The sequence below is a fragment of the Rhinolophus hipposideros genome, assembly GCF_964194185.1.
Source record: "Rhinolophus hipposideros genome assembly, chromosome: 15".
Lineage (NCBI taxonomy): Eukaryota > Metazoa > Chordata > Mammalia > Chiroptera > Rhinolophidae > Rhinolophus > Rhinolophus hipposideros.
The window spans coordinates 9,604,219-9,617,916 of record NC_138061.1 but is presented as its reverse complement, the minus strand read 5'-3'; the positions used below and the strand labels follow the sequence as shown (position 1 = coordinate 9,617,916).

Here is a 13,698-nt window from a genome sequence, read left to right as displayed (position 1 = left end):
TGGTAAAAAGTTTCTGATTCATGTACCTTAGTTGTTTCTTTTTTAATAGCAGTCCAATTTAATGCAGCACCCCCCCAAAAAAGGTAGTACTTTTAATTCTCATTCGGAAATAATTGCAGCTGTCATGCCTGCATTTTGCTTGAGCTTTAACTTTGCACTTTATTTTTTTTAAAGGTGTCTTGATTGTCAGTCTCATCTTCCTTAGATCGAGTTCTTTTATTTGTACTTCGGAGGTAATTGAAATAGGGAGAGACCAAAAAGGTTTATTTCTAAAGTTGACTACCATTTTGTAAGGTCACATTCCATCTGATTGATTTCTAGTCCTGTTATTCTTGTGTAAAATTGGTAACCTGGGTTAGGAGTATTTTAAAAAATGTACAGTGCATTTAGCTATGTTATTTAAAATTTGCAATGAAACTCGTGTACCCTTGCTTACCGTGTTTCCCCGAAAATAAGACCGGGTCTTATATTAATTTTTGCTCCAAAAGACGCATTAGGGCTTATGTTCAGGGGATGTCATCCTGAAAGATCATGCGAGGGCTTATTTTCCGGTTAGGTCTTCTTTTGGGGGAAACACAGTATTAAAAGTCAGTAGAAGTCTCTTGCATTTAAGAAAAAAATGATTGAAAACACTCAGACTTCTTTGTGGCAACTGTACTCTCTGGCACAACGTAAGTTAATTGTACTATATTGCACCAAAATGATGCTGAAACAGCTAATCTTCTAGGATCAGGTCTTTAACAAATCCTTGTGGGGTACTTAGATTCTCAATCTCATAATATCAGATACCAAGCGCCTACCTCAGAAATACAATCGTGCTACAGTTGTCTCTTTTCTTCATTAACTTGATGAAATGCTTCTCTCTCTATTTTTTTATTTTTGGCTCCCACCTCTCTCTAGTGCCCAGCATTTGCCCTCCTCTGTTTTCTTTAATCCCACACTTTCAGAAATAGGGAGCCAAGGATTGTCTCCTGCTCATCTTTGGTGAAAGCTCCTGACCAAGAATAACTTACAGCAATAACACACGATAGACAGCTATGGTCACTGCATCTTTCCCTTTGCTCGTTGGCCCCACTGGGGCTGTACAAGTGAGGAGCACTCTACAAAAAAGCGGAGCCCACTCTAAGCTTTCCACCACAAATTAAGCTTTCAACTTCCAGTGTATTGTCAGGTTTTTAGTAAGTGGTGCTGCCTCTAAAGATGATCAGTGTCTGTTTCCAAATCGTTTCACATTTCATGACGGACGATGGAACCCTTGCGTGCTTCCGTTTCTGTGCTTCTGAGTCCATTTAGTTCTATACTTATTGCTGCCTTGTTTGTAGATCTTAACCTGGCCCAGCGCTTCATGTACCTTGTGGTCACACTCAAACTAGTGACCTCTCCACACTCATTAAACACCAAGATCCTTCATGCACGTAGCTCTGCCACTGTGGGTCTCAGCCCGAGCTTTCTGCCGAGTTTGTCTTTTGGTTCTATTTTTACTTCTTGTTTTATTCTTCATTCTTTTGTTTTAGGATATTTCCTTGCTCTAACTCTTCAGTTGTGGGCTTCGGCTAAATCTCCTAATTTCCAATTTGTTCTTGGATTCCCTGCCTCTCATCTTCAGATGTCACTGCAAGATGTTTTTGTCTTCTAGTTCTTTCTCAGATGGTATAGTGCTGTTTGATTGTGAAAGTATCCCACAGCCTATTTTACTGCCAAAGCACATTCACCACATCCTCATCCTCCTCTTCTTCCTTGTGGTCGTTGGTGAACAAAATAGAGCCATCCGTGTCAGATTCGTTTGTCCAGTGGTACCCTTTGAGCTTCATCCTACAGAACGCTGAAAGGTTCTGAAGACTGCCCACCAACCCAGGTCTCACTGGCTGAGGTACTGCCTTCCTGTGTTGTTTGTGGCACCGTGTCAACCAGGGCCTGGTGGAGGATGGTGTGTGTGTCAGGTCTTCAGTACAGACACTGGCTTGGGTCTAAGGAGAGATGGGCAGGGAGCTCCATTGCTAACCAGGACAACAGGAGTGGCTGAGGGAATGATGTATTGCTTGTCAAGGTGGGGAAGCTGGCCAGGGAAGCACAGACTTGTGGGATTTGTCTGTGGTCTGCTCCTCGATGACAGGGACAGACTGCCCAGGTTTGAGACTCTCCGTTCTGTTCTTAGAGGACCTCCTCTGAGATTGACCACACCAGAGGCGGTTGTGTCTGACAGTGGTAGAGGCATTGGCTGCTTGCTAGCTTTTCTCTTGCCCTTGCTAGTTCCCACTGTTACTGTTTTACTAGAAACGACCTCCTCTGAAGCTCTGGGACAGATGGACATGGATAGAGTAGATAGTGAAGCTGCGGCTTTGGAACCAGTAACTTCTCAGGCCATGGCCTGCCTACCCAGAGTCCTGGATCTTTGTTTTAATGGGAGGCACCTTATCACCCTGTGGCTGGCCCCCGCGTAGGCCCATTTAGGAGGCACCGGTGGCTTGGGGGTTTAGGTTGGGCTTTGGAGGAACTGGAATTGGAGCTACCAGTGTTTCACAGTGGTCTTTAGTCTTCTCGTCTGCCCTTTCTTCCAGAGGTAGTGCTTTTTCAGATTCAGAATTATTACCATCTTCAGATTTCACTTCATTTCCTTTTGGGTGGGTTGTTTGCTGGTGGATATCATGTGGTCATTTGAATTTCCAAAGTTACCTTGTATTCCCATCTGGAGTAGACAGTTCTTTAGGACTCCCCTTCTCATCAGCCCCTCTCTACTTTGTCTTGTGAGTATTATCCTTTCGAATACTGCTAAGATTGCTTTCAATTTGCCACTGGTGTTTTCTTCATTTGCGAGGCTTAAAGATTTTCCACCTGGTGGATAGTTTTTTTTTCTTTCTCTTGAAGGAAGATGTTTGGAAACCTGCTCTTGGGCTGAGTTTGCTCTAGAACCTTTGTACAGTATATTAACTGAGCTGGAGATGTGGACCTGGAACTGGTGGTCCCTGACGGAGGACAGCAAGAGGTAGCTGTGGGAATATCTGCGGGGACTCAGGTCCTGGACAGCCAGCCATGGATGGGCTCAGCTCCTCAGGCTTGGGGGCTTCAGCAGCTGGCACCTGCCTGCCTCAGCCATCTACTCCTGGGCTGTGCATACAGTTTTTAAAAACACCTTTATGGAGATCTAATTCATATGCCATACAATTCACCCATTTAAAGTGTACAATTCAGTAGTTTTTAGAATAATCAGAGTCGGGCAGCCATCACCATGGTCAATTTTCAAACATTTCCATCATCGCAAAGAGAAGCCTCATACACTAGCTGTCACTCCCCTATCCCTCACACCTCCATTCCTCAGCAACCACTAATCTACTTCTGTCTCTCTGGATTTGCCTCTTGTGGACTTTTCATATAAATGGAATCATGTAATACATGGCCTTCTGTGACTGATTTCATTCACTTAGCATTTTCTTCATGGTTCATGCATGTTGTGGCGTGTTTAAGAACTTCATTCCTTTGTACAGGTGACTCGTATTCCATTGAATGGATATGCCACATTTTGTTTATCCATTATTCCATTGATGGGCATTTAGGTTGTGTCTACCTTCTGGCTGTTAACAGTGCTTCTGTGAACACTTGTGTACAAGTTTTTGTTTGAACACCTGTTTTCTTTTGGATATAGACCTGGGAGTGGAAATTGCCAGGCCATGTGTAATTGTATGTTTAACTTTTGAGAAACCACCAAACCATTTTTCACAGTGGCTGCACCATTTTACATTCCCACTAGCAATGTGTGTGGGTTTCAGTTTTTTTTCATATCCTCACCAACACTTGTTATTTTCCATTTTTTAATTGTAGTCATGCTAGTGGGTGTTGAAGTGGTATGTCACAGTGGTTTTGATTTGCCTTTCCCTAGACAGATGATGATGAGGATTTTTTTCTTGTGCTTTGTTGGCCATTTATAAATCTTCCTTAGAAAAATGTCCATTTAAATCCTTTGCTCATTTTAATAATGGGGTTGTCTTTTTGTTGTTGCGTTGGGCCATGTTTTCTGTAAATAAAAGTTTTACAGGAACCAGGGCTGGGATGAGGATGAGGAGACAGTGTTGTACAAGTGCAGAGTCAGACCCTGTCTTTAGTTAAAATGTTGATGTTTGGTTCATCATGATATTTTTGCATGAATTTTGATTTTTGAAAATATTGCGCTAACCATTGATGGCTGAGGTTTTTTTTGCACCCCCTTAAACATTGCGCCAGAAACCAGTGCCTCACTCGCCTCAGTGCAGTGCCAACCCTGTTTAAATATCTGGTAGAAAAGGGTTTGGCAAGCAGTTTGCAAACAGTCTTATTCTGGGCAACAGGAATGGCTGCTGGTCCCTTTCTCTTAACCTCCCGGCTCTCGCACCGGAGCTGTCCAGCACAGCTCTGCACTGGTTGCGTGGTTTCTGCCTTCCTTCCAGGATCTGCTTGGAGCTTCCCCAGTGCCCACGCCCGGCCCCAGGCCTTCTCTTCAAACACTGAGCAGAGCAGTTTACTTTCCCCTAGACAGCCCCTGGCGCCTGCAAACCGAACCTTTCCAGCTGCTGTGTCCTTTCCCTTCGACTCCCTTGCGCCCCCCGTTGCTGCAGGAAAACCTCGGAGTTGAATGGCAGCCCGTCAGCTCCGCTGGTACGGGAGGAGGCATCTTAAATGTGAACGGAGACCGCGTACTGTCCAAGTGTCCTGCAGCGTGTCCCCAAAGTCTTTATTTTGTGCCACGCTGTTTAACCCGCATTTTCTGTGCCGAGAGCGGATTACCGCTTCTCCTCCACCGGTTTTAGGCGCGTGACGGCTCAGGACCCCGCTGGGCACCGGGCCGCAGCCGCGCGCAGGGGCCCCTCGAGCGGGGTCAGCCCGTCACCACGACGCCTGTGGCCTCGCGCGGCGCGGGGCGGGTGTGGGGGCCTGCGCCCCCCCAGCCCCTCCCGGCAGCACGCGCCTGCGCGGTGGGCGTGGGCGGCGACGCGAGCCGCGTTCGTGGGTGGGACTTGGCGCGGCCGCCCTGCAGTTGCCGCAGTCGGTGCGGGTTGCTTTGAGCTTTGCCTCCTCGACGGACGGACGGACGGACGGACGGACGGGATGCCGCGCTCGCACAGGCCTCCCCCGGCCGCCCCGCCGGCCGCCAGCGCCGCGGAAGCCAAGCCCCAGGGCAGCAGCCTGGCCACGACTTGCAAGATTTTTCTCCTTTTTGCCGGACTCATGGTTAAAGTTCCTGTTGGGTTATATTTTTCTTGTAAATTACTCCTTTTCCAAAGTCTCCTGTTGATGTCCCCCGACGACAGTGGCTTCTACGCCACCATTGTTGCGGTGGTCGGGCTGCACGCGGTCCTGTCGGTGTTCGTCTTCGTGGTGTGGAAGGAAGGCTTGCCCGAGTGGCGGGAAGACAAAGCCGACTAGAGCCGCGTTTCTTTGGGCGCTGCGGAGGCAGGGGGTGGGGAGTACCCAAAGGGGTGTTCTTTTCTTGTGTGGGGGGAAAACAAAACCGAAACAGTGCCCTTTTTGGTTTGTTTGTGGGGGAGGTGGATGGGGAGGGAAATTACGCATTTACTGCAGCTGAAACTTAAGTAAAAATGAGGGGGGGGCACGGGGGGGGGGCTGACATTTTTCTCGACTGCGTGTTACGTGCCAAGTGCTTTCTTGAAGGGCATAATGTTTTTGACTGAGGATCATATCTGACTGATGTACATATTAATGCCGAAATAGGGATCTGGGATTAGGTACCACTAATTAATAGTGTGCTGTTTTTCATATGAAACTGTGTCGTGGTGTAATTTTTATGGCTTGGCTCAAGCAACAATTTTCAGAGTGCACGTAAGTACCAATACACAAAACCAAATTGCATCCTACAAGTGCTGTTCTATGCTCTCGCTGAAGCTGCCAGGATAATTGAATTGATGGTGTCCTTTTCCCCATTAGTGGGTTAGTGCTCCTGTTTTGGATCAGTAGGTGTTTATTATCAGGTCCTGGCATCTTCTCTCATTCTTTGTATTTTGGGGTATATTGTTTTAGGTGAAAATTGAGAATTTGTTATTTTAAATTAAGACTATGGGGGTTATGCTGCAACAAGGTGCTGATGTAAAATACTGCAGTTTAATATTGGTAAATTTTTCTCTGCTGGTTAAACAATCACCTCATTCTTCCACAGACTAAAATAAATACGTGACTTAAATTGCATCTACCATGACTTTCTGTTCGTTTTCAGTAGCATTTTGATTAAGTCTTGGCTAATAGGTATGAAAGTCTAAGGCAGGATTATCCACTCCTATAATGGAATCTTCAGACCAATGTAAGAATGCAGATTAATTTCCACCTTTTAACATTAGATTAGATTAAATTTTTTTGTGTTCAGATTCTGTCATTTGTTATTTGTATATTTTATACGTTGCCCATTTTCTTATTTGTAATCTTACAAAGACATATTTTACTATAGTTTTTGGTTTAGTGGTTCACCAGCACATCTAGTTTTTAACCTTTATTTTGATAGAGTGGAGGTGAAATATGGCAAAATGTACTTAAAATAAGGAAATGTTTGCTTGTGCCTTAAAAATTATAGTAAGAAAAATGCAAAGCAGCTTGGTCTTGGTTCCATTTGCACATAGATGTTATCTTTATGCAAAATTCTTTCAAAGGATGCATTCTACATGAGTGTAAAAAAATACCCTAAATGTACAGTGTCATTTCAAAGGTTATATCATGTGAGATAATCTAAACAATTTCTCCCTTCTCAACTTAAAACGTTTTTCTTCTTTCCCCAATTCCTGCCCCTTTACCATAGTCTACTCCCCAGCCTACCCCCTGCCAATTATCCATGTCCCCTGACTTCCATTTCCCCCCTCCTCCTTGGTTCCCTCCCCTGAGAAGAGACCGCTCTTCAACTCATCCTTCCCTCTACCTATACCCGTTTCCCACATTGGATCCCTTTTTCTTTTTAAATTTGTAAATGGATAGATTGTATACATTTCACTTCATTAGTAAGATGCATTGATTTCAGCCCCTGCCCCCCCCCCCGCCATCTTTTATCATAAGTGTCTGTCCTGTAAAAATAAGCTTGGCAAAAATGTAGATGAAAATAAAAACATCTGATCGCCTGTGTCACGTTTGTTTATTAGCCTCATTGATGCTACTCACAGAGATGTGGATGTGCTGTTCCTGCTTTCTAACTCTGCCTACTACGTGGCCTAGTAAGTTGCTTATTGAGTTAAAGCTTCTAATTTTGTTTTAAAATCTGAGTAAATTTCTTACAGAATTCATAACAAAAAAATGTAAAAATCTGGTTTTGTTACATAATCTAAGAAATGTCATTGAACCCCTTTACCTTACATAACTGTCACATCACTCAGACTTCCTTTTATCAATTTGAAAACGTGATTTTAGTTATCAGTTTATATTCGTTTAGCATTTAGTACTATTTCCTGTATATTTCCCAGATTTTAATGTACTCTGCATATTTTATTAATGACCATATATCATTTTTTATTACTATGCCATGCTGTTTTCCTGAAAATAAGACCTAGTCGGACCATCAGCTCTGATGCATCTTTTGGAGCAAAAATTAATATAAGACCTGGTCTTATTTTAATATAAGACTGGGTATAATGTAGTATAATATAATATAATAATACCGGGTATAATATAATGCCGGGTCTTATATTAATTTTTGCTCCAAAAGACGCATCAGAGCCTATGCGTCTGGCTAGGTCTTATTTTCAGGGAAACACAGTAGTTCAATGTTTCCCCATTGTTAGGTATTGAAACAATTTCTTTTTACTATTGTGAATGATACAGCTATCTATAGATAATTTTGCATGTGCACACAAGCACTTCTCTTTGGTTACAAGGTTATTTTGGTTACATCATTTGGTTATGATGATGAATTATATGACTTGCGGTTTATTGCCAGATTATCTCCAGAAATACTAATTAAAAATGCCACAAGCAAAAATGCAGGTACTTCGTCATAGCCTTGCCAGAATTGAGTTTTCTTTTTCTAATATTTACTCTTTTTTTGGCCTTGTGTGAACTATCATTTTTTAGTCACAGGCCCAGGTACTTATTGGCATTGATCACAAGACTTTTTCCTTCTTGATTTGGTTATCAGATTCATCTGTTCTGCTATTCACAAATACGTAACTTTGGTATATATGTCTCTTGTGTTTTTTACCTTTCTTTTAGGGTAAGTGTCAGGTTTGTTGGGTTTTGTTTTGTAAAAGTTTTTACAAAAATGAAATTATTTTTGCTTTGTAATTGATTTCAGTTTAAGATCTATAATCTGGTTTTCCTTTAGCTATTGAACTATGTATATGGAAGATTTTAAATGCATAGTAGTTGCTGCTATTATACCTCAGTTGACAAACCAAATATGCTTTTGATTTTCATCCTATTTTTACTTCTTTTCCCTGTATCTAGTTATGATGATGAAGTTGATAAAGTAAACCAGTATCAACGACTAAGTCTAGAAAACCTGGAAAAAATAGAAATAGGTAAGTTTTAACATACTAACAAATCATTGAAAGCAGTTTCTTCCAAGTGTGGTCAAGTTATTTATGCAACTAATATAACATCTTATTAGAACCAGACTCGCTTCTGTTGTTTATATATTAGTGATGGATATGGCCTAATATATACTGGCCTTGTGCAGACTGACCCAGGGATCAAGAAAGTTCAAATATTTGAGACCGACGAAGTTTTTAGTCTCATCGAACAAAATTGTCACAATAAGTTTGTATTTTATGTGCTCTTGTTTAGATTATGACGAAAAATGTGCTAAATACCTAATTGAGGAATGTGTTGGTCTTTCGAAGATATAGAAGAAAGTAAATGTTATGTGAAAGATTTACACATACTCATTTGGTTCTTTAGGTCCTGAACCCACCCTTTTTGGTAAGCCAAAATTCTCCTGTATGCGATTGCACTACAGATACAGAGAAGCAAGTGGTTATTTCCACACACTGAGAGCTGTAATGCGCAATCCAGAAGAGGATGGAAAAGGTAATGAAGACATGAAATTACTGAGAGATAACTTTTTATCTGCTTTTACAAGCCCAAATGGAATTGGGGGCAGTATATACCATTACCAACTGAATGATGTAGAGAAGTAACTTTGTGATTTGAGACCTTGAAGTAGCAACTTTGTTCCCCAACAATGCAGAGAGGTTATTTGAACTGATGGTGTAATTTGGGGCAAGGGAATCTATAATGGGTATTCTCGTGTATGGCCATATGGATGCCAGGGCTTTTCCTGCCACATAACGCCTCTCGTGGGGACCAGTAGTCAGGGATCATGCCTGTCTTGTTCATGGCTAATGTCGTGGCATCTAGCAGCGTTTGGACAAACAAGAGTTAGAATCAACTTTTAATTCCACTTGATTTGGTTCTTTTGCTCTTTATTTACTCTTCTGTTAAAACTGGTTTTAGAACACTCTGAATTAGTGGGGGAGAAAGGGGAATAATGAATAAGTAGCCGTTTTCTGTAAATTGTAGCAAATACATTTGTATTTAAGACCACAAATTTCATTTAGGGTTCTGAGTTAGAACTGCTGTTTTTTCAGCATCTTTTTTGGAGAAACTGGCAAGTGGTTTCTGTTTGGGTTTCAGATACCCTTCAGTGCATTGCAGAGATGCTACAAATCACCAAGCAAGCCATGGGATTAGATGTGCCTATAATCGAGAAAAAACTTGAGAGGTAAGTATACTACTTTGATTTTCTCTCAAGAATCAAAGTATTATTACCCAAAGTCTTACTTCGTTAAAAGTATTTGCAAGACGTTGGTGGGGAGGGAATCACATTATGGGAATGAGTTGGTGTTTAGAGAGGGAGTATCAAACTTCTGTGGCTGACAAAGGAAAACTTGTTAAAATTATGGCCCCAAGTGACATATTTTAAAACTTATTAAATAAACTCTGAAGGGAGGGAGCACTCAAATTTAAATAACTTTGTAGAAAAAATAGTGTTTTAAACATTAGGTTTTTGAATTTGGGGGAAATAATGCTCATAATCATTATTTAACATTTAAATTGGTGGATTTTTCATCTAACGAGGACTCATGGTCCACATTCCACTAGAGAAGAGAGCCATTTGGTCATCTAGTGAAAAATCGTGCAGTCTTTTGTTCAGAGAGAATTGTTTCAGGTCTTTAACATGGTAGTTTTATGCATGACCAAGTGCCATACATACCGACACATTCCATACATACCGTACATAGCATGCACTTTTTACATGTATAGCTGTCCTGAAGAATGCCAAAGGAGAACATACTTAGTTATGTTGAATGTCCCAAATCTTTTTAAATTCAGGTAACCAACCCACAGGAAACATAAGAAATCGGAATTCATCCCCCTCCTACCTCTACCCAAACTCAGCGCAGTTGGAATGTGTGTAGACGGCTTTATTGAGGTTTAGATTGTGGATGTGGTAGACCTGTGCTGCTTTACACGGTAGCCACTCACCACGTAAGGATGTGGAGCCTTTGAAATGAGACTAGCCTGGATTCTGGTGTGGGGTGTTTGGCTTTGAGGAAGAAATTGAGTCTCAGAATGCACAAAAACCACAAGCTGAGGCTACCTGTTGGGAGGCTTCCCTCCCTTCTTCCTCTCTGAATGTCTAGAATGCAGTTGAAGGAAATCTAGAAAGACAGTGATCAACTCTGAAGACGAAAGGTTTGGTCCAAAAGAATTAAACATAATTAATCCAATTACCAGAAGAGCAGTCACTGAGCAGGATTAAGGTAGTTTGCACAGGGCGGCTTTCCAGCGCATCTGGCGGCCTGCTTGAGGAGGATGAGGGCATGCGGGAGATGTCTGGCCTGCTTGCTGGACTTGGGGTTCAAGTCACGCAGCGCAACGAGGCCGTCCGTGCCCACATAGTGCTGGGAACAACTCATCAGTGTTGTCCACACAGGCTTCCGCTGCTGCCCTCTTGTAAAATACTACGCATTGAGTTTAAAAGATTTAGTACGAAAAAGAATGAGATATATTTCATCTTTTAATATTGGTTATATGCTGAAATGACTATTTTGTATGTACTGGGTTAAGTAAGTTCATGTCGTTTTGAATGTGGCTGCTAGAAAATTTTAAATCACACCTACAGCTCACATATTTCTGTTGGACACTACTGTTCTAGTATCCACTCCAAGGGGTTATCAATGCACTGTTTTCAAGAAACTGGGACCAATTTAAATGAGTTTTCACTTACTTTAATAATTGGAACTGGTATGTTGAATTCCATGGGGAATTAACTTTTTTCTCTTCTAATTTGTAGGAAGAGCAGTAAACCTCATGAAGACATCATTGGCATCAGATCTCAAAACCAAGGCTCTTTGGCCCAGGGGAAAAACTTTTTAATGAGCAAATTTTCATCTCTAAATCAAAAGGTGAAACAGACTAAATCCAATGTAAATATTGGCAACCTACGAAAGCTTGGAAACTTTACAAAACCTGAAATGAAAGTTAACTTTCTAAAACCAAACTTAAAAGTAAATCTTTGGAAATCAGACAGTAGCCTTGAAACCATGGAAAACGCAGGTGTGATGGATAATAAAGTCCAGGCAGAGTCTGATGGAGAAATGTCTTCAGATAATGACTCATACCACTCGGATGAATTCCTTACAAATTCCAAGTCTGATGAAGACAGGCAGTTAGCGAATTCTTTGGAGAATGTCGGCCCGATAGACTACGTTCTTCCTAGCTGTGGTATTATTGCGTCAGCGCCCCGACGAGGCAGTCGATCCCAGTCTATCAGCAGCACCGACATGAGCATTCATGCTCCTTCAGAGATCACTGTTGCTCATGGAAGTGAGTTTGGAAGAGGCTATGAGTCTCCTTTGAAAAAAAGTCCTTCTGCTGACAGCATACACATATTGACTGGCTTTGCCAAGCCTGTGGATATGTACTGCCACAGATTTGTCCAAGACGCACAAGACAAAAGGACCCAGCTATCAGAAACCAGATCTGCTTGTCAGCCGGTTAGTGAGGAAGGCAATCAAATGACCGACCAAGCTTCTAATGAAGAAACCCAATCTGAATCAATGGAACAGATACCTTCTCGACCATCTCAACTAGATGTGTCTTCTGCAGCAGGCCCACAGTTTTTGTCTGTTGAACCAGTTGTATCTCAAAAGACCCCCGACTCTGGATCCAGCATGCTTGAACTTGAGACAGGGCTCCATGTAACTCCTTCTCCTTCAGAGAGCAGCAGCAGCAGAGCCGTCTCTCCCTTTGCAAAGATTCGAAGTTCCATGGCCCAGGTTGCTAACATTACCCAAGCTGGCTTAACCCAGGGGATAAATTTTGCAGTGGCAAAAGTTCAGAAGAGCCCTGCAGAACCTGAAATGGTTAATGAAGTCCAGCAAAATGAACTTAAAAATATGTTTACACAGTGCCAGACACGAATAATTCAGATTTAGTTTTTAGCCACAAAGAATCCTTCTGTGGCTTTTATTTAATCGGGGAAAAAAATGAATTCACATATTAGGCTATTTTAACCCGTACTGTCTTTGAATCTAGGGATCACAAATTCTGTTTACTGGGAAAAGTTTTAACAAGAGTATAAACCTGAGATTTCCAAATTTGAGAGTGAGAACAGAAGTGCATCATCCTAGAACATGTAGACCTGAGTAGCGTATACACTACAGAGCGGTTTGTCTCTTTGAAAATAATTCAGAAATAGGTAACTTTGAGACATAACAACCTGAACCTTTTTTGGAGTGGGTGGGTGGGCTGAGTAAAGTACACACAAAGGAGGGTCATGGATAAATTTAGAGGATTAGTGTTTTTTATAATTTTTGTCAGTTCATTTCTGGGTATAACCTCACAAGGTAAATACATTTAGTTTTTAGAGACTTTAAAGTACTACTAGTATGGAGAAGCATTTGAATATAAAAAACGATTGGTTTAATTTTGATGGCTCAACCGTTCCCTATAATTGTTATTGGCAGTACAATCAAGAAATGTATGCCCATTTGATCCTAATTTCCCCCCATTCTCCTTAAACAACTTTAAAATTTCCTGCCACCTTGTACACCCCGAAGTCTGGGAGGATTAAGACTTGTCAGTTATAAAACCCGAGACATCAGATGTGAATACCAGCGCCTATTAATCTTGCTGTTTTCAGGTAAGAATGTTCATTTATTGGATATTGGTAATTCGTGAAAGCTCTCAAGGTTTAATATTTTTTGTAGGGGGCATTCTTTCACATCTTGTATAGACTATTGCAACTGTTGGAAATAGTTTGAAGCACAGTTGTGCTAAAATTGGTTTTATGACTAACCCTGACCACATGGAACCAGGGCTTCTGTAAGCCCCATCCATTGAGAAAGTTGCATTCTTCATTCCAAACAAGTATTGGTTTGGTATCTTTAGAGCCTTACTCTGTTGAAGTGATTCTCAGCTAAACATGTCTGTTGTAACTTTGATAAGTATTTCCACTTTTGTTATTTATATATTAGTGGTATCTTTTTGTGTGTGTGTGAAGTGTCAAATCTTGTGACTATTTAAAAATAAAATACCGTTGTAATTTAAAGTGACCATGTATGAGAATTCCTTGAATACCTTAAAGATAATGTTTTGATTTTTAAATCAAATTGAAGAATTCATAATAAGCAAGGTAAGTGTTCTGTAACTGAACACTTGGTCCCAGACTTCCAAATACTTGCCTCTTGAAGTGTTTTCATGACTTTAAAAAGGTTAAAAAGGATCACAGAACAT

General features: G+C 41.4%; 1 protein-coding gene across 3 annotated transcripts in view; it reads left to right on the top strand.

Moving 5' to 3' along the window:
• The window catches only part of INPP5F (inositol polyphosphate-5-phosphatase F), a 75,378-nt gene extending 61,861 nt beyond the window's left edge, over window positions 1-13,517 (top strand). For 2 of the 3 annotated variants that reach the window (XM_081073993.1, XM_081073994.1), the window contains 5 exons: window positions 7,107-7,178; window positions 8,404-8,477; window positions 8,857-8,985; window positions 9,592-9,679; window positions 11,255-13,517. In XM_081073993.1, the coding sequence (XP_080930119.1) occupies window positions 7,107-7,178; window positions 8,404-8,477; window positions 8,857-8,985; window positions 9,592-9,679; window positions 11,255-12,398 (1,507 nt within the window). In that variant the 3' untranslated portion in view covers window positions 12,399-13,517. Of the gene's footprint in view, window positions 1-5,486; window positions 5,809-7,106; window positions 7,179-8,403; window positions 8,478-8,856; window positions 8,986-9,591; window positions 9,680-11,254 lie in introns of those variants that run through there. The other variant, XM_081073995.1, reaches the window with a different exon arrangement.
• Window positions 13,518-13,698: the final 181 nt, after the last annotated feature.